A 26,104-nucleotide genomic window follows, 5' to 3' on the forward strand; every position below is an offset into this window, starting at 1 on the left:
TTAAAGCCATTGAACTGGGTAAGAAGTAAAATATCCCAGGCTTTTGTCAGAATGAAAGAACAACTAAATCATCTTTTTCTCTACATTGAGACCCCTGAAGAGTGTGAAGCTGCCTGGCACACGGAGTGTTTAAAATATCTCACTCTGGCCTCATTAGTGATGGCTGTGCATTGGCCTGGCATTGATGTCCGCTCAGGATTCAGTTCTTCTATGAATTATGCAGGGCAAACAGCATAGCTCTCTTGTTGTGGGGAAATGGAAGCAGAGTGGCCAGTTGCTGTCTCCTGGGGATGGGTCTGGGCCTACAAGCCAAGTCTTCTGGTACAGACGTGGTGCAGTTTGGCTGTGAGAAGCACCACCAGAGGGTAGAGGTGCTCCTTCTCTGTGCCCAGGAACTGCTGGGGAGGGAGCCCTATGATTGAGGATACTGACAGGTATCTACAGCAGACAGCAGTGGGTGCTCTGCCTCTCACGTGGAGGACATTCACCTGGGAAACTCCTCTCTCCCTTGGGAAAACCCAACAGCTTCCCCAGTCCCTCAGACGGTTCAGAATCTGCCTGTAATGCAGGAGACGCAGGTTCGATCCCTGGGTCGGGAAGATCCCCTGGAGGAGAACATGGCAACCCACTCCAGTATTCTTGCCTGGAGAACCCCATGAACAGAGGAGCTTGGTGGGCTATATAGTTCATGGGGTTGCAAAGAGTTGGACGCGACTGACTAATACTTGGAAAAACCCCAAGTAGGGAGCAGCCTGAGGAAGGAGCCTTGGTGAACGCCTGCAGTTCCCTCCTTCTAGGAGGCTCTCCTTGCCACGCTGTGGTAACTCCAAGACTGTGTGCTGCTGTCTTATTCTAAATTTGTTTAATTTGTAGTTTTGTCCAAAGCCTCTTTAATTGCCATTTTTTTCTTTTTCGATTTTTAAAGCTGATTCAGAGTGTAACTTTTTTTTGGCCAGGTGTCATGAATGTCACGCTTTGCCCCTTTGTGTTTTCCAGGCACTCTAAGTGAGGGTCCTCAAATCTCCTGGGAAAATGGTGGCTCTGTCTTTAAAGATTTGTGTCCGCCACTGCAATGTGGTCAAGACCATGCAGTTTGAGCCATCAACGGCTGTGTACGATGCGTGTCGAGTCATTCGAGAAAGGGTACCCGAGGCGCAAACTGGCCAAGGTAGGTCATTGGTTATTTGCTGGCTGCTTGAAGTGTGTTTGTATATTTTACCCTGGTAGCTAAGGAAACAGAGGCTCTGCATATGTGCACAGGTCAGCTAGTGTATATGTTTCGAATGAAATTCTTATCCTGGACCTTACTTGCCTCGTATATAAAACTTGTAATGACATCATTGTAGTTCTGCCAGTGAACCAGCATCATCATCATGTCCCTTTCATACTTCAGCAACGTGTTCTGCAGTTTACAAATCACTTTTTGGTATAAAGGCCTATAGAGTACAGATGAAGTTGCTCAAACAGTTATTGCTTTTGTGTATCCTGAGCCCTGTTTCACTGTTTCTACTGCCAGCAGCCTGAAGAAGACTGGAACTGCCATCAGGACCCAGGGCAAGCATCATATTTCAAGTACTTTGCAGGGGCTTCTAATCTTTATCTCAAACCTTAAAAAAAAATTGTGATACATGTTTTGTTTAATGTTTGGTTAAACCACTGGCCACAGTTAATCTGAGTTTAAACAAGTCAGTCATACAAGTTTATTTTCCATTTCCCTTTGTCTTTTCTCTACATTTCCTTCCTTTATTTAGTGTTTGACTGATGCATAAGAAATTGAGGTTACTCCTGAATTCATAAGCCTTTAGTGTGAAAATGGAATAAAACTTTCCTTAAAAATTGGAATCATAAAAATCAAACATTCAAAGACAGTTATTGTTAGGCATGGGTCTTCATGAAAAGTTCTGTTACTCACAAAACCACGAATCTTTTGGTCCAAAAGCAATGTCTATATTATTCAAAACACAATCTATAATAATCTATATTATTCAAAACAATCTGTTATTTCTAGATTAACCCACCCTCCCCCCACCCAAAAAAAAAATTGCCCAGGTTCCCAAGTTCTGGTTATCCAATCATATCTGATGTTTTTACTTTTCTGTTACTGTTTATTCTCAGACTTTTTTAAACTTTGTTTGAGTTGGATTGCTAAAAAGCTCTGGTGGAGATACAAACCTTTACAGATCTTGAAGTTGTTTTTCTAAGAAACAACAGGAGCTCTGGCCCTCATCTGGGTCTCAGAGGTTTCCTTGAATCACATTTAGGAAGAGACAAATCTTGAGACAGGAAATGATACCGCTTTCCTCCTGCCTCCACCATCTTGTACTTCCTGGGTTCAGTTCAGTTCAGTTGCTCAGTCGTGTCCGACTCTTTGCGACCCCATGAATTGCAGCACGCCAGGCCTCCCTGTCCATCACCAACTCCCGGAGTTCACTCAAACTCACGTCCATCGAGTCGGTGATGCTATCCAGCCATCTCATCCTCTGTCGTCCCCTTCTCCTCCTGCCTCTAATCCCTCCCAGCATCAGAGTCTTTTCCAATGAGTCAGCTCTTTGCATGAGGTGGCCAAAGTATTGGAGTTTCAGCTTTAGCATCAGTCCTTCCAATGAACACCCAGGACTGATCTCCTTTAGGATGGACTGGTTGGACCTCCTTGCAGTCCAAGGGACTCTCAAGAGTCTTCTTCAACACCACAGTTCAAAAGCATCAATTCTTTGGCACTCAGCTTTCTTCACAGTCCAACTCTCACACCCATACATGACCACAGGAAAAACCATAGCCTTAGCTAGACGGACCTTTGTTGGCAAAGTAATGTCTCTGCTTTTGAGACAGGAAATGATACCGCTTTCCTCCTGCCTCCACCATCTTGTACTTCCTGGGTTAGATTAAGGGATTTCTGTGAAGAACACAGGGTTTAACTCTCCGACTTTACTCTTAATTTGATGGTATGGGGAGCAGAGACTTCACGTCATGGGAACTCTTTTACTTTGTAACGCCATGTGGGGGTGATGGAAGGATCATGCCAAGTATAAAGTCTCCATCAGCCCCTCTTTACCTGGGTGGCCTTGGACTCAAGTGATCATTTCCATGGTCTCTCATGAGTTCTTGGCCTGACTTTTAAAGCACCTGAAAGAAAGTGAAAGTGAAGTCGCTCAGTCGTGTCCGACTCTTTGCGACCACATGGACTGTAGCCTACCAAGCTCGTCCATCCATGGGATTTTCTAGGCAAGAATACTGGAGTGGGCTGCCATTTCCTTCTCCAGGGGATCTTCCCCACCCAGGGATTGAAACCGGGTCTCCCGCATTGTAGGCAGACGCTTTACTGTCTGAGCCACCAGGGAAGTCCAGAAGCACATGGTAGGAAACAAAAGCCCAGTTCAGTAACAAGAAATTTAGACTGCTTTGTTTCTGGTGTTTCCCTAAACCTTAGACACACCTACTGCCCACTGGTTTTAAGAAATCTGAACCTCGTATGTGGGTGCTGGTTTTGCAGCTCAGCTCTTATTCTTCTCAATCTGTTTTAGTCCCAGTGGCTGCTCATGTTTGGAGAATGAAGTATTTCTCTGGTGAAGGAGCCCACCTCCCATCCTGCCAAGTCAGCAGATTCAAGGGCCTGGAAGTCAGTGATGGGTTCATCATCACTTTACCTTTTATTTTTTCCTTCTGTTTTCCCTCCAGCGTCTGACTATGGGCTATTTCTCTCGGATGAAGACCCCAGGAAAGGAATTTGGCTGGAAGCAGGCAGAACACTGGATTACTACATGTTGAGAAATGGGGTATGCTGTTGATCTTCCTTTGAGTTTTCATCACTTTCTTCCTAGGCCTTCCATAGAAGCCAACATGATTATGCTTCAAAGAAAAGGAGAGATTGGAAAATCTGTTTTGATTTCAGAGCATTGTTTAATAGTTTTGATGTAATGTATTTTGTAAAGTCTGTCCAGGTTAGTGATAGGAAATATCAACAGTCCAAATTCTTGAGACTTCACAGAGTAATTAAAGCAGCATGAGGCTATGGTTTTAAGCTCTTTCGACATGCTGCTGTTGGGCCATGGTAGTTATGAAGTAGAGCATCTTCCTCTAAGTATGTAGGACGGCCCCTGGTGACTGGTGATAGAAAGTAAGGATCCAGAGGGAACAAAAACGTTGTTCATTCTGTCAAGCTGTCAGTCTGTCTACAATCCTAAAGATGGTCAGAGGTTAAATCATAACCAGTGTTTTGCTTTTATAAAAAGTTCATATTAGCTGTGTTTAATCACTATCAGTAATATTAACAACAAAAACGGTTGTGTTGTGGAAGTGGGAAGAAATAATGAGTAAAAAGTAATGAGTAACAGGAAACCATACTCAGTATCATATAATAACATATAATGGAAGATGCCCTGAAAAAAGGTATGTTTGTAACTGAATCGCTTTGCTGTATACCTGAAACGAATACAATGTGTGAATCAACTATACTTCGATTTTTTTTTAAATGTGTTATATTCTGTTCAACTTAACTTCTGAGATATACTGGGTTTTGATGTACAGAACAGACGTATCAGATTAGTCAGTATTCCATAAATGAGAGTGAAGTGTGAGGCGCCGGTTAATTTTCCTTCCATAGTTCTATTTTTAAGAAGTGTAGTAAAAGAGAAATCTCTTATTTAGACATAACTCTCAAACTTATTACCTTTTTGGTTTTGCCATTATCGTGAAAACCACTTTTTTGGTGATATACCATTAAATGAAGAATTATGGGGGCATTATTTATGTCTTTTATAACATATATATATATACAAATTTCTTACTACTGTGTAAGAGACCATTGGAGAAGCACAATCTTTTCAAAAAACAAGTAGGCATTTTCCTTTGCTAATTCTCATTACAGCAGATCATTCTCAGCTTTTCAGAAGGACATATGTTACTTTGACTTTATAGAGGTTAGTTTTCAGTAACTGTGAGCTATAAGTAGTACTTCTGGGGCTGCAATTTTACTATCAGATTTTTTTTTTTTAAACTTTACATAATTGTATTAGTTTTGCCAAATATCGAAATGAATCCGCCACAGGTATACATGTATACTATCAGATTTTTAAAGAAATCTTTATGTAAGCAGTTTAGCACTGGAGGTTCTGTATTAGTGGCAAAAATCTTGTGAAAAATTAGAAGGAGGGAATCAAAGGGAGCTAGGGAAAATTCTTTTATTAAAGAGAAGTGTCCAGGTTTATTAACTAATTTCCTATGCAACATGAAATGTTTACATGATTTTGCTCTAGGATATTTTGGAATATAAAAAGAAACAGAGACCTCAGAAAATTCGGATGCTTGATGGATCTGTGAAAACGGTGATGGTGGACGACTCCAAGACAGTCGGGGAACTCCTGGTTACTATCTGCAGCAGGATAGGTGAGTGTTCACATGCCAAGCTTCTGGATTTGGCTTTGTTGTTAATAACATGCTTCTCCTTTTTACACCCACTTTGGGTGTCTGGGCAATTTTGAACATATCATAACTCATTGACTTTGGCGCAATCCCAAGAGAGTGTGTTCATTTTCCTGATTAGCAAACCGGCTAACTGGTATTGTAAACACTTAAGTGTCTCTCTGAGTCACAAGTGAGAGCTTTTATTTCCCTTTCAAAATTAAATGAATTCTCAAATTGAAAATAATGTTTTTGAAATCATATGGTTCAGGCTCCCATCCATGACTGGGAGATTCTGTCTAAGCATCACTGACCCCCATTACCTCCTGAAGACTCATGGGGCCAACCTATACAATCATATTAGACATTGCCCCCCCACCATGCTTCTATTTGTCTCCTCAGAGAACAAGTCTGTCTCCTTTCTATTGGGTTGGCCAAAATGTTCGTTTGGTTTTTGGTAACGTCTTACAGATGTTGCAATATATGAACCCGCTTGAATATTTGAAGAAAGTGGCCTTTCCTGTCTTATTTTTCTCATAATGAAAATGAAGCCCAGGTCCTTCAGACACTGCTTGTTTGACATTGTCTTACCTTCCTCTGTTCTATTTCTATTTTGTTCTTATTACTCAAAAATTACTCAGGAGACTTTAGCATGACGTTGGAATGTGACTTACCTAGTGGAGGACCCTCCTTTGTGGCCAGTTACTTGATGCATGCTCCCTGGAGTGACCCTGACCTTCCCCCTTGGCAAGGCTTCTTTCTGTCCTTCATCCCCAGGGACTCCTTGGAGTATTACGGGCCCCAGGATGAAAGGGACTGATGGCAATGCAGTCACTAATCTAACTGATAAACTCATTGATAATTTTAGGAATTACAAACTATGAAGAATACTCTTTAATCCAAGAAACAATTGAAGAAAAGAAAGAAGAAGGGACGGGTACGCTAAAAAAAGACAGGACACTGTTAAGAGATGAGAGGAAGATGGAGAAGCTGAAGGCCAAGCTTCACACGGATGACGACTGTGAGTGTCCAGGGAGGAAGTGTGATGTGGGCACATGGGCTGCCCGCCTCTCTCCTCTCCCATAATTTGTATGGTCTAGACAGGGGTCTTTATTCCTTTGTTTTATTTCATCTATGAACATTTGGGTCTGTGTCACTAAAAGAAAAAGACCCTTACGGGGGAAAAAAGTGATAATAGCATTTCACACCTAAAAGGTAATCTTTTAATGTCAAATACATGCATCATGTTTACAGTTTCTCCATTGCCTTCTAAAAAAAGCTTTTTTGTTAGCAGTTTGAACTAGGGTCCAAATAAGCTTGGATGAAAGGCTGCTTAACTCTTTTAGTCCCAAGCTTTCTCTCCATCTCTCTCTCTCTCTTTTTTTTTTTTTTTGCCTTGTAATTATTGAGGGGAGAACCCTGGATTGTTACTTGTATACAATTTTCTATATTCTGGATTTTCTTAGATGCCTGTGGTGTCATCTAACATGTTCATATGTCCCTTTTAATTCCTGAGTTCTGGAGGCTTGATCAGATACGTGTATCTGTGTTTAAGAATAGCGACTCCTATGTGGTACGTCCATTGGGAAGCTGAATTTGATTGTTTCCTTTTTGTGACATTAACAGCCTTGGATGACTATTGCCTCCATCCATTATTTCCTTAGGGGTTACAAAATAGTAATATAATTCCACCACAGGAAAATCCTTTTCTATGGCTACAGAGTTAATATACAGAAAAACAAGTATGTGTGCACTACATGTCCCCAAAGCCTGTGTTTTGTGCACTGGCTGACACCACCCCCAACACCTTCCCAGAAGGACCATACTTTATGCACATTTCACTCAGACCTTCCCAACTTCTTACTTTCTTTCACTGTTCTTTCTCTTGCTGTTGCATTGGGAAGATGTCATCCTTGTCCTTATGTTCGTTGGTCTTCAGTGGGGCTTTCATTTCCTCTGACCCTTTTTCCAATCTCTCTCTTTTTTTTCTTTTCTTTTTACCTCATTCGATTTCCAATTGCATGCTTCTTTCCAAGTGAGACCTTGGTAGACAAATCCTGAAGATTATATTGTGCATGATGCTCTCCCGGCTAGTGTGGGAGAGGAGGTCCATTCAGTACATTCCCTGTGCTAAAGTCAAGGCTTGTCAATAAATACTTGCTCTCAGTATGTGTGTGTGTGTTAAGCCTGGGGAGGAGTGTAGGAATGAGAGCTGTGGGAAGTATAGAGCAACGATCCATCCCCATGCATCTAGGTATCAGGCCAGTATTTTCTAAATGAGTGAGATTACTGGTGGGCCATGTGCAGGGTTCTCCCCTCCCCTGCCCCTCAGTGTCCTGTCCTCTCCTGGTCCCAATTACTTCCAGTTTCCTCCTCTTTTCTGCCTAAGGTCAAGGGTAGCAACTCATTATGCTCAGAGTTTATAAATTATTTCTCCTGATCAGAGTAAAGGCCAGTCTTGACTTAAAAGAAAATGCAGACTTGATTGTCTCGGCTTAAAGCATTGTTTTCCTTGTTTCTTCCTCCACCCAAGGAATGGGCATATTATAAATTCATTGTAGGGTTTTACTAACTTAAGAAGAGCTGTGAACTTCTCTGTCATTTGCTTTTTCATATGTCATGTAGTAAGCATCCAATTACTTTGCCAAGTTAAAGAGCTCAGATTTAATCTAAGAAGCAACTATAACTGAATATGAGCATTTTAAAAATCCACGTCTGCATCATGCTGCTGTTTTGGTTAATCCCCTTGAACTAAGAGGAAAAGTAGACACAGTTCTTTCATATGTCATCTTGCGTTGCAGTAAATTGGCTGGATCACAGCCGAACATTCAGAGAACAAGGAGTAGATGAAAATGAAACACTGCTGCTTAGACGGAAGTTCTTTTACTCTGATCAGAATGTGGACTCAAGAGATCCCGTGCAGCTGAACTTGCTCTATGTTCAGGTACAGTATCGAACGCTCAGACCCCGAGGTTGGTGAGCTTTCCAGAACTCCGGCTGTGGCTGGTGGAGGGCAGGAACTGGGCTCTGGTTCTTGCCGTGTCTGTGACGTTCTCTTTTCAATCATGTTGAGCTGTGGTGCAGGTTGACGTCCACTGTGTGCTGCCGGCCATCCTGAGAGGGGCTTTGGTTGGCTTCCCATCGGGGGTCCTGGTAGCCACTGCTGTCTCTCTCTGTCTTCTGGCTTTGCAGGAAATACTCACCATTCACATGTACTACTGCTTTCTTAGCTCACATCTAGAAAACAAGGATGGATATTGGTCAGAAAATCAGTATTTCTCATTAACTGAAAGATATTCTCTCAATAACATTTAAAATTTTTGCCATTAAGCAATTGTTTAAACTCAGATGAATCATTCAATTTATCTGAGTTGCAGTTACCCAGTACGTAAGATGTGGGCTTTGACTAGACAGTCCCAAAGACTTCTGTTGGCCCAAGGAAAACATCTTCCTTCCTCTCTTACTTCTTTCATTCTTCCCTGTATTCCTTCCCTTTCCTCTCCTTTTACTTATCAACCTATTGGCTCTTAGCAATAATGTGGGAGGGGGAGGGTCAGCAAAATGCAGCCACGGTGTCACCTGTGTTTATAAATATTAAAGTTTTATTGGAACCACATCTCATTTGTTTACATATTGCACACTGGTAAATCCCCTTCTTTATCACATAATTGTCTACGTATTGTCAGTGGCCGCACTCGCATTCTGACGGCAGAGTTCATGGCCCAGAAGATGTAATTTGTTTACTCTCCGGCATTTTACAGGAAAATTTTGCTGGCCCCCAAGTTAGCAGATGGAGGAAGGACTTGGAGAAATGAGGCTGGTAGGCCAGAGGGAGAGAGAGATCCAGACAATAAGAAAATGCTTGTTGGTTTAAGGCTCAGGGCCACAGGTCAGAGTGTACATCTGAAAGTGTTCTGGGGGTCATTTAACTAGAGAAAGGAAAGACAATAAATAGCAACACAAGTGAGGGGGTCAGGAAACAGGAGAAAGACTTCAAGTGCAGTGCCTTCCTGATTCCTGGACTGTGTATTTGCTTATCATTTCACCCAGATGTCTGCAGTACTGAGTGCTTGTCTGTTCTGTTTATCTTGGGGTGGGGATTGGGTTGATTTTTACTTCTAGGTAATTTTTCTATTAACTTTATCACTTAGGGTCATAAAAATCTATTGCATTTCTGTCCCCTATGAATCTGGTCATTATACAAGGACTTCCCTTGGCCCCTTTATTTTTCACAATCACTTCTACCTCCCTAGATTGCACTCAAGCTTTAGTTTTAATATACTGGGCATTGCTGATGCCTTCCATCCATAGGCAATTTGGGCACGGACTTGTTTTCCCTTTGCATTAATTCTGTGACGCTACAGTCGCTCACAGCGTCCTGAATGAATGCCTCACTCTGGCTTGGCTGGCACGCTTCCCCTCATCTCCCCAGAGAGGGTAGGCTTGGGTGCCAGGAACATGGAACTGGAGAAATCGTGTTGGTCCCCCCAAGCTCCTGATGCTTTTTGCTTCCTCTTGTGTTGCAGGCTCGGGATGATATCCTGAATGGCTCCCACCCTGTCTCCTTCGAGAAAGCATGTGAGTTTGGTGGATTTCAAGCCCAGATTCAATTCGGACCTCACGTGGAGCATAAACACAAGCCTGGATTCTTAGAGTAAATGACCATTTGGTTTTCTTTTTTCTGTTGTTTTCACTATTTATTTTTGAGCTTGTTATGCAACGTACACACTGTAGGTTTGGTCAGTTGTGAGACTGTTAGTTTTTACTTGATTCAATATATGATGACATTTGTGGAGAAAGCAAGGGGCCTAGAAATTCAGTGTTGGGATGACTATGAAGAGGGCTTTTTCCACTTTTGGGCAGGGTGTGTTTTCCTCTGGACCACAGGGTCTGCGGTACCCCTCCAAGCTACTGTCTCAGGCAGTGGTCCCCAGCCTTTTGGCACGTGGGGCCAATTTCATGGCAGATAATTTTCCCAGGAACAGAGTGGTAGGGGATGGCTTCAGGATGCTTCAGACACTTTACATTTATTGTGTACTTTATTTCTATTATATTACATTGTGATGCATGAGAATTTAATATGGGAATCAGCCATTGCTGATCTGACAGGAGACGGAGCTCAGACGGAAATGGCAGCCATAGGGAGCAGCTATAAATACAGATGAAGCTTTGCTCACTCAGCAGTCACCTCCTGCTATGCAGCCCAGTTCCTAACAGGCCACGGACCCAGTACCAGAGGTTGGGGACCCCTGATCCAGGTTATCTCTGGAACTGAGATACTCGCTTTTCCCATCTTCTGAAATCTCTGCTCTTTAGAATATTCTTCATATGGGGCAGCATTTTGTCATGTTGCATTTCTTTTAAAGACTTCAGTATTAGAGCAACAGAGTATAAAAGAGAGAGTTTCACATCATTTAGTATAATTTAGTGAAATTGTCACTGCTCTGAAAAAGTGTGATGTATATATTTTTAAATACTGGCTCTACACTTCCCACCCATCTGGTCTTTGGTTTGATTTTATGAAATGATGGGGGTGATTTTTCTGGTTCAGTACTTACGGGTTCAAGAGAAAGCTAACCCTCCAGATTCATCACTAAGATTCGTCACTGAACATGGGCCTTAGGAACTGGGTTTCCTAGAGATGTCCAGCAGACAAGCCTCACCATTTGTAGGCAGCTGTTTGTCAGAGGTCATCTTCCCCTCTGGTTTGGCCTGGGCTTCTCCAAGGATTTTGTCTCTTTCTTTCTCTGATAATATTTCTTTCCTTTATCTGGTTTCCCCCACTTGTTCTTTCTCTCTTCCACTTCCTCTTAGATCCAATGAAATATTTGGCTGAGCCAAAAATATCACTACAGGAAGTCTTAACCTGGTCAAAATCATGCTCTCACGTAGAGTGCAGCTTTTGCAGAGGCTTTGCAAGTGGGGACCTGACAGGAATGCTGACCTGAGTGGGCAGGCGTCATCTTTTCTATAGGATACACCAATGTGAGGTGCATTAAGTAGGTCATTCATCATACTGTATCTGAGTCTATTGAAAGGAGACAATAACAACTGCTTATTTGGCCCCTGACCTCACTTTTGCTTTGGTGGAAAGTAATTGGGACCAGCACGTGCCCTGAGGTAAAAAGGAAATCAGACTTCTCTCCGGGTGGCAGAGAATGCCTGGGCCGTGTGCTGTTGGGTCTAAACTGAGTTGTTATTAAAAAAAAAAAAAACCTCTGCCCTTGGGTTGATGAATCCCAGGGAGCCCTTCCAAAGTGATGCTTTGTCCTACAGTATTCCATATAGCAACCTTGAGTTTGAGACTAGCTCTAGGCAGGTCCTGTCATTAAGTTTATTCTGCATCCTCCAAATGAGTCATTTGGCCAAGTTCCTCAGGGCCACTTGTATCCAGTTGGTCTGACTTCCTTCCTGCAGGAGACTTGGAAATTTGCCTTTCTCTGTTCTTATACCCCAGATGCCTTCCAGTAACTGAAAGCACATGAGCTTTTAGTTACTCTCACCTTCCTGGATTCTGCCCTCACAGTTGGTCCCTCAGATACATTTGGTATCATAAACCTATGGATTATGGCCACGGAAACTGACAGCACAAAGAACTAATTAAGCCCCGGAGGGAGGAAATGTATTTTGTTTCTTTCAGTGACTGATGAAGCATGGGAGAAAGTGAAGAGATTTGTGAACCAAAAAGTTTTACGTTTAGTTTTTAAGCTTTCATACCTGTGAGCCTGTGTGGCCCTGATCAGAAGGTGATCCAAATTCAGCCTTGCATTGGGTACCTGAAATGATGCTACCCTGGTCATTTTATTTATGCCTTTTCTCTGGAGCTTTTGGATAGATAATCCTCAGGGCCTCCTTGTGAATTGAACAAGCAGTATATTTTTATGCTATGGATGCAGAAGAAGCAGCAGAGAGGAGAAGTGGCTTGTTTGTGGTTACATAGACTTTTTCTGCAGGTAGCTTCTGACTCGTCACATTGGGATTTACATTTTTTACAAACAGATGTCTACTTGGAGGGCAAAGTTGCCCCCTTCACTGGTCTCCCAGTATGCAGCAAGATTAGGAAAGTACTTTAAAATGTGATCGCAGGATTCTTTGGCTTCCGCTCTGTTGTGCCTATTACATCCCAGTGAGTGTCATCACACCACCGACTGCTTGTGTGTGGATTACGTGCAGTATCAGCATGCTGGTATTGCTCACACACTGTCTCCTGGGACTTATGGGCACACCTACACTCTATTAAAGACGTGCCTTCTCTTAGTAATGTGAGGTCACCAAGGTTAAGCAATTGTGTTCAACTTTCTTGTTTCTGAGATTATGGTATAAAGCTCAGGACTCTGATGTTATATGTATCCTTACTCGGGTTCCAGATTAAAATAAGCTTATGTGCCTCATAGAAATTATTTTTCTTATTAATTTGATTTACTCTTTAATTAGGCCAAGTTTAGTCTAGGTAATGAGGCATTTTTATTTAATGTAGATGTTTAATTGTGTATATTATTGCACATACATTACAGGTAAAAACTTGCCTGAGAATATTCATCTCCTTTTAAACAAAACAGCGAGGTCACAGTTCCCTGACTGTATGTTGGATAGTCTGAGACCTTTCAGGGTTAGGGTCCCTGTGCTGACCCTGGTGACAAACCATGTCTGCTAGTCTTTGTTTTTCACCATCTTGCTGTCATATATACTGTTGGCTTTGAACAGTTCACAGTTAAAAAAAAATAAAAGATTGGCCTTGTCACACAGCCTGGTTGAAGATAAAGCCAGGCAGAGATTTTACTCACACAGCTTTTGGGTAAGGTACATGGAGGGATGTTTAATGACTTTAATTCCTTTCTTTTTAACTTTTAACGATAAAATTAATTTTCTTTTAATTTTTTGAAAATTTGTGTAGCACTTGTGCTCAGAGTCAGCATACTATGGACCTTTTTTTAAAAAAAAAAAGCTTTATTGAGGAATAATCGACAACTATGTATATTTTAAAGTATGCAACTTGATGATATGATGTCCATATACATGTAGAATGATTACCAAGATCAAAATAACTAACATCCGTTACCTCACATTGTGTTGTGTCTGTGTGTGTGTGTTGAGAATGCTTATCGACTCAGCAACTTTGAAGTACACTGAACCATGTTATTAACTGTAGTTGTAATGCTGTGTGCCAAATTCTTACTGTAAATTTCATACACTTTGACCTGTATTATGCAGTTTACCTCTCTCCCCCAGCCCTCACATCCACCCTTTCTATCTTCTGTTTCTGTGAGAATGGCTTAAGAAAGAACTCTGCATGTAAGTGATACCATATAGTTTCGGTCATTCTCTGTCTGGCTGTGTCACTTAGCATATTGCCCTCCGAGTTCACCTGTGTTGTCACAAATGGCAGGGTTTCCTTTTTTCCTACGGTGGAAAATATTTCATTGTATATATCTACCACACATGTTCTTTACCCATTCATCCATCAAGGGACATTTACGTTGTCTCCCTATCTTGGCTATTCCAAATAATACTGCAGTGAACATGGGGTGCAGACCCTGACTTCAGTTTCCTTGGATATACACCAATGAGCGAGATTGCTGGATCATACGGTAGTTACTATGGGCCTTTTTATGAGTTTTGGGGTTTGTTTGTTTTTTTTCACCTTTCTTAAGACCCCTTAATGATTTCTGTACTCAGAAGCACCTTAGTGAAGGTGCTTATTGAGAAAAATGAAAATCAGAGACTAAACGATTCTCAGAGTTTTCAGGAATTTAAGAATTATTTAGTGTCCCCCAGCTGCTCTATTGTTGGGAAAATGGGTGCAAGAGAAACAGGGAATTTCAGAGACACAAATTTAGTGGACTAATTTAACGTACCTTCCTCAGGAAGTGTTAAGTAGAACAAGATCAAAATAATACAAAGAAAATGTTTTAGTCAAGAGAATGAAATAGAAATTCAGAGAGAATCAACAGAACCCGAAGCTGCCTGTCTGAAAAAATTAATAAAATGTATAACTCTCTGGTAGATTTGGTCAAGTAAAACAAAAGAAGAAAGAGGCAAAAATAATCATTAGTAATGAATTATAGGGGAAGAACTTCAGATAAGGATTTTAAAAATCATAAGAAAATGAAATGGAAATTTGAAGCCAAAAATTGAAGATCTAGACAAAAATGGATAATAAGAAAATCTGGATGGATCTATGATCTTGAAAGAAATAGTCCTCATAATATAAAATAAATGAATCAAAAACAAAACAAAAAGTAGCTTCACTTTGTTTCAGAGAACAGAAAGAGGAAAAAAAATTCCTCACCTTACCTTGAAGCTAGCAGATCAAATAGCAAAATTGAACTGAATACAGACCAATAAAATTTTAAACTCAATATGGGTCCTACCTAAAATTCATAAAAAATCAGTAAAGTCCAGCATTACTTCTGTTTATCTGTAACTGCAAGTTATAACTGGTTTCTCTAGGAATGCAAAATTCATTGTTCAATAAATAATTTATTCATGTCTTCTGCCTGGTAAGCTCTACTGCTACTGCTGCTGCTAAGTCACTTCAGTCGTGTCTGACTCTGTGTGACCCCATAGACATCAGCCCACCAGGCTCTCCTGCCCCTGGGATTTTCCAGGCATGGACACTGGATTGGGTTGCCATTTCCTTCTCCAATGCATGAAAGAGAAAAACTGAAAGTGAAGTCGCTCAGTCGTGTCCGACTCTTAGCGACCCCATGGACTGCAGCCTACCAGGCTCCTCCGCCCATGGGATTTTCCAGGCAAGAGTTCTGGAGTCGGGTGCCGTTGCCTTCTCCGACATTGAGGACAGCAGTGTAAAACAGTCAAACATTCCTTCCCTGATGGAACTTTTGTTCTAGTGTAGAGGGAGATAATAAGTAACAAAGAAGTTACGAAATAAGGAAAGGAAAAAGAAACAACTTCAGGATTAGAAAAATGAAACTGTCAGTTGCAAGTGATAGGCTTATCTACATAGATAATTCACTCAATCTGTGAAGAAATTTATCAGAACTGTTAAGAGAAAAGCAGCTTATCATCACCTAGGTCCAGACAACCATGGTATTCATCTGCAGGACTGAAAAATAAATGTATAGATATGTTTGTATGTGTGAAATATATGGAAGACTCACAACTAATCCCAATTTCTTAGAAAGCTATAGTAATTTAAACACTCTATTATTAACATAGGGTGATGTAAGAGTTCTGAAGGTTGACGAACTTGCCTTGCTGCTGCTAAGTTGCTTCAGTCGTGACCGACTCTGTGCGACCCCATAGACGTCAGCCCACCAGGCTCCCCCGTCCCTGGGATTCTCTGGGCAAGAACACTGGAGTGGGTTGCCATTTCCTTCTCCAATGTGTGAAAGTGAAAAGTGAAAGTGTCTGACTCTTAGCAACCCCGAGGACTGCAGCCTACCAGGCTCCTCCGTCCATGGGATTTGCCAGCAAGAGTACTGGAGTGGGGTGCCATTGCCTTCTCCAGACGAACTTGCCTTAATGAAAGTTAAAACAGTAGGCAAAAGACGTTTTCCAAATGGGGCTTTCCAGATGACTCGATGGTGAAGAATCCTGCCAGGGCCGGAGATGTGCGTTTGATCTCTGGGTCAGGAAGATGCCTTAGAGAAGGAAATGGCATATTCTGGCCTGGGAAACCCTATGGACAGAGGAACCTGATTGGCTACAGTCCAGGGAATCGCAAGAGTTAAATATGACAGAGTGACTGAGCACCCTCACTAGGGAAAAAGATCAAGATAATGCACAGGCACTTGAGAGAAGAGGAAATTCAACTTACTTGTAAAGATAGGGAAAGATATTCAGCCTCGTAAGCAATGTAGAATGCAAAATCAATAAGGATATAGCTTTTTCATGCCTCTCAGATGGGCACACATTTTAATGTATGAAGACACCAGAGCACAGAGGAAATGATATTTTATAAGATGAATCTGTTGAATTTAAAAATACAAAGAGAAACAGAATGTATTGTTTATAGACACAAGGAGAGGTAGGAACATAATAAACCATGCATGGAAATTACCTTCAGGAAAATGACTACCTATAGGGTGAGAAAGAAGGATGGTGTGGGACTTCAGCGCAATCTGTAATTTGTTCTTTAAAGCAGAGAAGTAGCAATCATAAAGCGAATATGACAATATGGTAACGTGTATTTATCCTTGATGATTGGTATATAAGTTGAGGTGTATACTTTATACTTCGTGTTTCCACAGTTAATGTCTTTAAAAAGGATAGTTGCTGTAGTCTGTGTGAGAGGTGATAAAAGCTTGTAATCACTGAGGCTGGATATATACCACGTAGTAAGGAAAAAATTAAGAGACCTTGGAGGTCAGGCTCAAAGGTTCCGTGACCCTGGATGCCTCGGGGAGAAATGGTGCAGTGGTTGGGTGCAGGCAGGCAGGGGAACCGCCGTCCTCCTTGGTTTCACCCTCGTCCCGTTACCATGTTCCTTAGGAGTGCTTCACTGAGAAAACACTACAGCCGGGGTATGAGTCTCTGAGGAAGGCTTCAGAGAGGACCTCGAGATTTTCCCCCACAAACTCAAGATAATTCTACTGTCAACAAACAAAGCCTTTGACACAGTACGAAGTCTTAAGTCAGTTTTTCTCTTGGCATCTGTTCAAACACATATTCCTCCTTTGTAGTTGGCCTTCTGTGTGTGCTTTTGTCAGAATAACTTGGCTGTGGATTCTGTTTTCAAACCCACAGTAAAGCAAGAGTTTCACCTTTGTTTCTCCCCAGCTCTGCCTTACCCGCTCTTCCTCTCCACTGCCCATGCACTGGTTCCTCTGGTTGGCTTTTTAAAATTTTTTTGGAGATAATGCCATTTTATTTATTTATTTGTTTATTTATTTTTATATTTAACTGAAGGATAAGTGCTTTCCAATATTGTGTTGGTTCCTGCCATTCATCAGCATAAACCAACCATAGATATAGATATGCCCCTCCCTCTTGAACCTGCCTCCCATCCCATCCCTCTAGGTTGTCACAGAGCCCGGTTTGAGCTCCCTGAGTCACACAGCAAATTCCCACTGGCTGTCTATTTTACCTGTGGTAGTGTACATGTTTCCATGCTACTCTCTCCACTTTTCCCTCCCTCTCCTTCCCCACCCGGTGTCCGTAAGCCTGCTCTCTGGGTCTGCGTCTCCACTGCTGCCCTGCAGATAGGCTCATCAGTACCTTCTTTCTAGATTCCATATATATGCATTAGTATACAGTATTTGTTTTTCTCTTTCTGACTTACTTCACTCTGTTTAACAGGTTCTAGGTCCATCCACCTCATTAGCACTGACTCAAATGTGGTCCTTTTTGTAGCTGAGAAATATTCCATTGTAAAAATGCACCACAGCTTCTCTATCCATTCATCTGTCGATGGACATTTAGGTTGCTTCCATGTCTTAGCTGTTGTAAATAGTGCTGCAGTGAACACTGAGATACAGGAGTCTTTTTCAGTTATGGTTTTCTCAGGGTATATGCCCAGGAGTGCTGTTGTTCAGTTACATGGTAGTTTTATTCCTAGTTTGTTATAGGAATCTCCATACTGTCTTACACAGTGGCTGTAATCAGTTTCCATTCCCACCAGCAGTGCAAGAGGGTTTTTTGTCCCATGCTCCTGACAGCCGGGAGTGCTCCCATCAGTCTGGGGTGGTGATGACTGGTCAATGTTGCCTTCACTGTTTCCTCCTAGCTTCAGCCTCCTAAGGTTGCTGTCTCCCTCCCTAACGACTTTCAGACTCCATAACTTTCAAACCAGGAACCTCTGCATGTATCTAACCCTAGGCTATCTGTGAGCCTTGGTGGGATTTCCCACCTTTACACTGAAGGGCACTGGGTTTGGTTCAGGAGCACAGAACTGCCGTGTGACTGAGACAGGTCCTCAGCGCCTTGCCTGTGCATTCCCCATGTGATCTTCACTCTCTACTTTTTTGCCACTGTAACTATTTTCCAACTCAACCAGTGTTTTCTTCCACCTACTTCATCACTTCAAATTAACCAGGACTTGACCATTCTTAAGTCACATTTTCATCTTTGAGTCTGGATTTAAACCCAAGATTTAAATCCAGTGTATCCAACTCCATCATTTAAGCTTTCGGCCCACTAGACCAGTGGGTCCTCTGCCTTTAGCCTATGGCAGGCTCATCCAGCGAAAGTGAAGTTGCTCAGTCGTGTCCGACTCTTTGCGACCCCATGGACTGTAGCCTACCAGACTCCTCCTTCCATGGGATTCTCCAGGCAAGAGTACTGGAGTGGGTTGCCATTTCCTTCTCCAGGGGATCTTCCTGACCCGGGGATCGAACCCGGGTCTCCCATGTTCCAGGCAGACGCTTTAACCTCTGAGCCGCCAGGGAAGCCTCCACCCTGGCTCATCCAGAGGGCTTGTTAAAACACACTGTTGGGTCTTACCTCAGAGCCTCTTATTCAGTGGGTTTGGCGCAAAGCCTAAAAACTTGGCGCGTGTTATATGTTTTCAGGTGGTACCGATGCTGCTGGTCCTCAGACCACACTTTGAAACTTTATGTGATACCAGATTTGAAATATTATTAGTCATTTGGTGATTCAGCATGGGTTCAGGAAACCTGGGTGTTCTCGTATCCCCGAGTGACACTGTCTCTGCTGCACCTCTATATCATTGTCCCCTCTCCTCTTTAGAGCTCCACTGTGTGCTGGTAGACTTGTTACTGCCCGCTTTTTGTTTTTATTTTTTAAACTCTGGCTGCAATTTGTCTTCATTTGCATGTGGGCTTTCTCTAGCTCTAGATAGCAGGGGCTACTCTTTGTTGCAGGGTGAAGTAGCTTCTCTTGTTGCAGAGCCCGAGCTCTAGGGCTCATGGGTAGTTTTGGCTTGTGGGCTTAGTTTGCTCTGAGGCACGTGGGATCTTCCCAGACTAGGGATTGAACCTGTGTCCCCTGCATTGGTAGGCGGATTCTTATCCACTGAGCCACCAGGGAAGCCCTCCTCACTGCTTTATGTTCATATTGTTGCCCTCCTTCCCCAGGAATGAGAGGGCAGCCATTGTTTTCATATGAGCAGCATGATTCCTAGGTGGGAATATTAAATGCTTCCCAGGTGATAAGACCAGCTAAGAGAGGTAGGAGTTGCCTCTGGTAGTGCAATTTCAAGATGAGAGTTCTGAGACAGGTGAGACGCAGTTTACATTTCCCAAACCATGCTGCCTCCCGTATACTTGTGCACTTTTTTTGAGACCAGAGAACATCTTTAGAATGCCTCTTTTGGAATTACTTATAGAAGCAGCTTACATTTGATATATGAAAATGGAGTTTTAAGTGAGTGTCTGGATTTGACTCCAGACCCTTCTCCCCAAGATGTGTTTATTAAATTCCCCTTCCTTTATTCATTGCCTCTTGGCATCTCTAAAAAATTGACTGCCACCACTATGGTCATTGTTGCCATTATCTGATTGGGTGTTACTGTTTCTTTGTCCCAAGGTTCTCAAATACCTATCATATGGTATGTCTTTTGACCAAAGGGTAACATGGGAAGACCAGAGTGCTAAGTGGCTAAGAGCATGGTCTCTGGAGCCCACATATGAGGCTTAAGTTGTTGGCTATGATTGTGGGCAACTTCCTGAGAATCACTGAGCCTCCTGTTCCATGTATAAAAAAACTGGAATGTTGAAATATTTTCTTCCAAGAATTTTGTTAGAGTTTAATCTATTTATGCATGTAAAACCCCTGAAACAGTATTTGCATTTCAATAAATGGCAGCTGTTCGTAATGGAAAACCCCCTATGAACATGGTTTACTGTTTCTTGGATCATCCCCCAAAATCATTTAAAGTGTAGAATCTATGCTTCTACCTCTCTGAAACCCTGTATTTTAACTTTCAACTTAGGCATTTATTTCCCAGTCTTTTGATACAGGACCAACTTTTTTTCCTGGTATGGGTCACCTGGATAGGGCTCTTCATTATCTTTGTTGGATATACCACGTCATCCATAAGAGAATATAAAGACAATCATGAAGCAATCTGAGGACAGACTATTTTTAAATTTTAATTTTTTTTTCTGTTTAGTAGTTCACATGTTTTATTTATATCTAATAACTTTTTGTAAATATTTACTGTTAGGAAGCATTCAATAAGCTCTCTTTTGTACTGTTCCAGGGACTATTTTAGCCCCTGGTTAGGGGCTACTTTGGTTTATTGCATAATTATGTGATACACAGCCAGCAGTGAGATTGAAGAATAAACGCAGATCAATACAAACGGGAGAAGAAAGACAACTGACTCAGCCAGAGCAAAAGTAGAGCTCATGAGAGAAGAGTCTTTTGGCTGCAGATTTCAGCCTCCTGTGGATCTGAGAGTGTGAGAGGAACTCTGACTAGTCTGCTGTATTAGTAATCAGTGTTACTATTGCACTCAGAAAAGATGATACATACGAGGCTGGCAGAGGGTTTGCAGGCTGCCCTTTTAAGGTGGGAATATTTCAGGAGGCAGTAGGTAGGACTTGGCTTGGCCAGTGCTTGCTTAATTAGGAGAAAATTTTCCAATCAGATTTGACCATCTGACTCATTTTCTCAGAGAAAGCCAACAGATTTCACATGTACGCTTAGGAACCTTCCATACTTGGGTCTGGTAATCAAAAAAAAACAACTGAGCTGGAACTGCTCCCCCGCGCGCTGGCAGGCAGCAATGATGGCAGGCTGCCTACTCTTTCTGGCTTCCTGCTGACACTGTGCGTGCTGTTGATTTACTGGGGAAGAATACATCCCCCACACATGCACGCACACATGCATGCTCCCTCAGTTCAGATTTCAAAATACAGTAAGTGAAGTGTTGGTCTCTCAGTCATGTCCGACTCTTTGTGATCCCATGGACTGTAGCCCACCAGGCTCCTCTGTCCATGGAATTCTCCAGGCAAGAATACTGGAGTGGGTAGCCTATCCCTTCTCTAGGGGATCTTCCCAGCCCAGGGATTGAACCCGGGTCTCCCGCATTGCAGGCAGATTCTTTACTATGTGAACCATCAGGGAAGCCCGCACTTTACAGTACACTACCCCAAAATTGACTCTTGCAACATTAGGGGTCACACCTCCAGTGCGAGCTTCTAGAAGTTGTTTTCTCTTCCTACAAAAGAACGGGAGCGTTAGTTTGCAGAGTCTGAGTCAAGGGCAGCTTGTTGCCACACAGAACTTTCTCACCATAAATGACCAACAAGTCACCATCTGGTGTTCTTCTAGTAACAGTCATTCTTGTGAGGGGGTTGGCATGGGCCCCTTTTTGGGGCCCTTTAGGTAACCTTTGCCAGGTCTCCTTTGTTGATACTGTGGTAGCTGCCATCCAGAGGCTCACAGCAGTGGCCCACCATGATGCTTCCTGGTTATCATTGTTCGTGTGCTCCAAGGGGAGCTTGGAACAGCCCTGGGTCCACATGCATCCGCTCTTGAACTGGAGGTCAGAGGCTCTCTGCTGCTGTGACCTCAGCCAAGTCTCCTGACCTCTCTGTGACTCAGCTTCCTCTTCTGTGACATTGATGTCTTCCAGTCTTCTCTCAATCAGACCTTTTTGTCCCCAGAGCTGCTTAACAATAGTCACAGCATCTAAGGTGTGGCCGCCCAGTTGTTCCCTAGGTTCCTTCCTGTGGACTGACATGGGGTCTCTTGATTAGGTTTGAGTATTCTGCTGGTGCTCAAACCTAGTTCCCCAACCTTCCAGAAAATGTATTCAGAATTTTTTTTCTACAAATGCAGTTTACAGGTTGAAGAGGCATCATGATTCAAGTCTTAATGTAGCCAGAACCTTAACTTGACCCCTTCTTAAGATATTTTTTTGTTTATTCATTTATTTGGCTGCACCGGGTCTTAGCTGCGGCATTCAGGATCTTTGTTGGGTCATTCAGATCCTTCTTTCAGTTGCACACACTCTCTAGTTATGGTGTGCGGGCTCAGAAGTTGTGGTGCTGGGGCTTAGTCGCCTCTTGGCATGTGGGATCCTAGCTCCCTAACTTGAGTTGGAACCCGTGTCCCCTGCATTGCAAAGTGGATTCCGAACCACTGGACCACCAGGGAAGTCCCTTGCCCCTTTTTCTGGCTAGTGTGATTGAAAGCAAATCCAAGACAGCATACCATTTCACATGTCAATACTTAAATATGTTTTCCTGACAATTACAGAATTTTTAAATAATTAAAATCCCGCCTAACTGCAAATGCATCCTGATGCCAAACAAAATTAGCAGCAATTCTTTAATGACATCTAATACCCAGTTTGTGTTAAATTCTCCCCCACATAGTATTTAAAATGTCATTTTATACTTGGTTTGTATGACGAGCCAAACAAGGCCTAAAGTGGTTGATGTTTTTCTTTTCTGAAGAAGAGCTTTATTGAGATGGAGCTTGCATACCATCCAACTGACCCATTTACATTTCAGCACTTTTTAGTGTATTCACAAGATTGTGCAACCTAATCACCACAACCTGATTTTAGAATGTTTGTATCCCTCCTAAAATAAGCCCTGTGTCCTTTAGCAGTCACTCCCCTGATCCCCCTCTCCATTCCCCAACCTCTGCAACCTCTAATCCTATTTGCCTCTATAGATTTGCCTATTCTAGACATTTCATATAAACAGAAACATAACTATTTGCAGTCTTTTGCCATGAACGTCTTTCCCTTTAGCACAGTGCTTCCATGTTATGGCATGTATCATACTGAATACATTTTTTATTGCCAAGTAAAGTTACACTGTACGGCTCAACTACATTCTTTTCATCCATTCATCAGTTGATGGAAATTTGAGTTATTTCCATCTTTTGGCTCTTACAAATGATGCTACGATGAACGTTCATGTACAGATGTTTATGTGGACATATGTTTTTACTTTTCCTTGATATATGCCTAGGAGTGGAATTGTTGTTTAATGTTTTGAGAAACTACCAAATCATTTTCCACAACAGCTGTGCCATTTTACATCCCCACCAGCAATGTGTGAAGGTTCCCATTCCTCCTTACCCCCGCCAACACTCCTTATGACCTGTCTTTTTCTATTGGGGTGTCCTACTGGGTATGCACTGGTGTGATATTGTGTTTGAATATTGATTTTCTTTGTGTTTCCCTGATGGCTGCTGGTGTCGAGAATATTTTCACACCCTTTTTGGCTATTTCTATATCTTCTTTGGAGAAGTGACTGTTCAGACCCTATGACCATTTTAATTGTTTTTTAAAAAATCATTAGTTGCAAGAGATTCCATACAAGTAGTTATCAGATACATAATTTGCACTTATTTTCTCCCAGGATGTGGGTTGCCTTTCACTTTTTTTCAGTGATTTCTCTTGCAGTTCAGTTTTTCAGATTTTTATTTAGTCCGGTTTACTTTTTTTCATTTGCTGCGTGTACTTTTAGTATTGTATCTTAAAAGCCTTTGCCTAACCCAGGGTCATAAAAATTTACTCCTTTTTCTTCTAAGAGTTAAACTTTTAACCCTTACATTTAGGTCAGTGATCCATTTGGAGTTCATTTTTTATAGCAATCTTTTTTTTAAAGTTATTATTCATTTATTTATATGTTTTTGGCTGCCCTGGGTCTTTATTGCGGCGCATGGGCTTTCTCTAGTACGGCCAGCAGGGGCTACTCTCTAGCTGCTGCGCTGACTTCTTATTGCAATGGCTTCTCTTGTGGAGCACAGGCCCTGGAGCTCACGGGCTTCCGTAGTTGTGGCGCATGGGCTTAGTTGCCACACTGCATGAGGAATCTTCCCAGACCGGGGATTGAACCTCTGTCCCCTGCCCTGGCAGGTGGATTCTTAACCACTGGACCACCAGGGAAGTTCTGGAGTTAATTTTGATGTGTCATGTGAGATAAGAGGTCCAACTTCATTGTTTCGCATGTGGATATCTAGTTGTCACAGCACCATTTGTTAAAAAGACTGTTGTTTTCCCATTGAAGCGTCTTAGCACTCTTGTTGAAAATCAGTTGTCTGTAAGGCAAGGGTTAATTTCTGGCTTCTCAATTCTATTCTAATGTCAGTACTATACTATCTGTGTTACTGTGGTTTTATAATACATTTCTTCTTTCTTTCTATACTAACAGATTTCAGTTCTTCTTTTAAATGATTCTTTAGTTTTGGTTGTGCTGGGTCTTCATTGCTGCACAGGCTTTCTCTAGTTGCTGTGAGAGGGGCTACTCTCCGGTTGCTATGCCTGGGCTTTTCTTGCTGCAGAGCTGGGGTCTAGGGTGTGCAGGCGTCAGTAATTACAGCACATGGGCTCAGTAGCTGTGGCTCCAAGGCTCTAGAGCACAGGCTCAATAGTGGTGCTGTACAAGCTTAGTTGTTCCTTAGCGTGTGGGATCTTCCTAGATCAAGGACTGAACTTGTGTCTTCTGCATTGGCAGGCAGATTCTTCACCACTGAGCCACCAGTGACACCCCATAAATACATTTCTTAAAACTCTCTTAATCTGTTTGTGTGGCAAATTTTTTACCTCTACCCGCAAGCCATTTATTTGTGAAAAACCTAGGTTATTTTTATAATATTTACCATGATGGGATTTGGCTCATAGTATCCTGGTAGTATCACTTACCATGTTTCTCTCTTTTTTTAAACTATTATGAGGTTTTTTGCTAAGCTTATATTTATATCTGGATTCTTAAAGAAATTCATATTCAGTTATATATTTACTTGTTTTTTTTTTTTTCTCTATTGCCAAGAATACTTCTAGGTGAAACTGTATACTTACTGGTTTATCAGTCAGAAGGCATGTGTTGTGTGGTTATCCCACTTTCAGTAATGCCAAATGGATCATTTGGTTTGGCTCAGACATCCATCTATTATAAAGTCCCCCATTGACTTGTCACTGGTTTTAGCAGCCACTCATGCTTGTTTAGATCTATTGACTATTCCATGCAGAGTTGTAAAATGATCATTTTGGATTTCTATTATTCCTTCTGCATTTATTAGCTTTGTTTCTTTTCCTTCATCAATTTTCAGTATGAACTTGTGCCCTAGTAACCTCTTAAGGTGATCAATGATTATTTCTAAGAATCGTTATTGAATTTTACACACCTGTGTTTTGACCCATTGTGGTCTTCATTCTTTCTGACACTCAAATTGCCCCTCACATAAAAATAATTATACGATGTCTGGGCTTTGCCTCAAAATCATCCATTAGAGGTAATGTGGATAAGCAAGTAGATGAGTCATGAGTTATAATTGTTGAGTCTGGGCAGTGGGTTCATTGTTCTATTTTCTCTTCTTTTGTATGAGGTTTTAAAAATCATGTTCGTGTGTTGTGGGAGTGTGTGCTCAGTCCTGTCTGATTGGTTATCCCTTGATGTCAGTCCATTGTCATTTTGATAACTTCCTTGACTGCAATGCAGGAGACCCTGGGGTTGGAAAGATCCCTTGGAGAAGGGAACGGCTACCCACTCCAGTATTCTGGCCTGGAGAATCCCGTGGACTGTACAGTCCACAGGTTTGCAAAGAGTCGGACACGACTGAGTAACTTTCACGTCACTCACTTGATCCTTAGGCACAGGAAGCCCCAGAAACATTTCATACATCTGTCCCAAAGCTAGAATCAGTCATTTCTCCAAGGATTCTTTTTAGTGGAACTGACATTGAAGACCGTCTGGCTGATCTACTAGGGTGCTCATCTCAACCCAGTTGTCCTTGCCCTTAGCCTCTGCAGTGGACAGAACTAGAAAAGGTTTTCAGAAAAAGAAAAGTGAATCAACATTCAGGTCAGTATTTGCAT

General features: G+C 42.1%; 1 protein-coding gene across 40 annotated transcripts in view; it reads left to right on the forward strand.

The window, feature by feature from the left end:
* TLN2 (talin 2) overlaps positions 1–26,104 on the forward strand; it is a 496,882-nt gene that overhangs the window by 284,811 nt on the left and 185,967 nt on the right. For all 40 annotated transcript variants that reach the window (XM_086321322.1, XM_086321364.1, XM_086321363.1 and 37 more), the window contains 6 exons: positions 997–1,168; positions 3,676–3,773; positions 5,253–5,382; positions 6,266–6,418; positions 8,199–8,341; positions 9,924–10,051. In XM_086321322.1, coding sequence (XP_086177448.1) covers positions 1,033–1,168; positions 3,676–3,773; positions 5,253–5,382; positions 6,266–6,418; positions 8,199–8,341; positions 9,924–10,051 — 788 coding nt within the window. In that variant the 5' untranslated portion in view covers positions 997–1,032. The remainder of the gene's footprint in view (positions 1–996; positions 1,169–3,675; positions 3,774–5,252; positions 5,383–6,265; positions 6,419–8,198; positions 8,342–9,923; positions 10,052–26,104) is intronic.

Source organism: Bos grunniens, chromosome 10 (assembly GCF_055505025.1).
Source record: "Bos grunniens cultivar Pamir isolate PY7600 chromosome 10, Bosgru_T2T1.0, whole genome shotgun sequence".
NCBI classification, from domain to species: domain Eukaryota; kingdom Metazoa; phylum Chordata; class Mammalia; order Artiodactyla; family Bovidae; genus Bos; species Bos grunniens.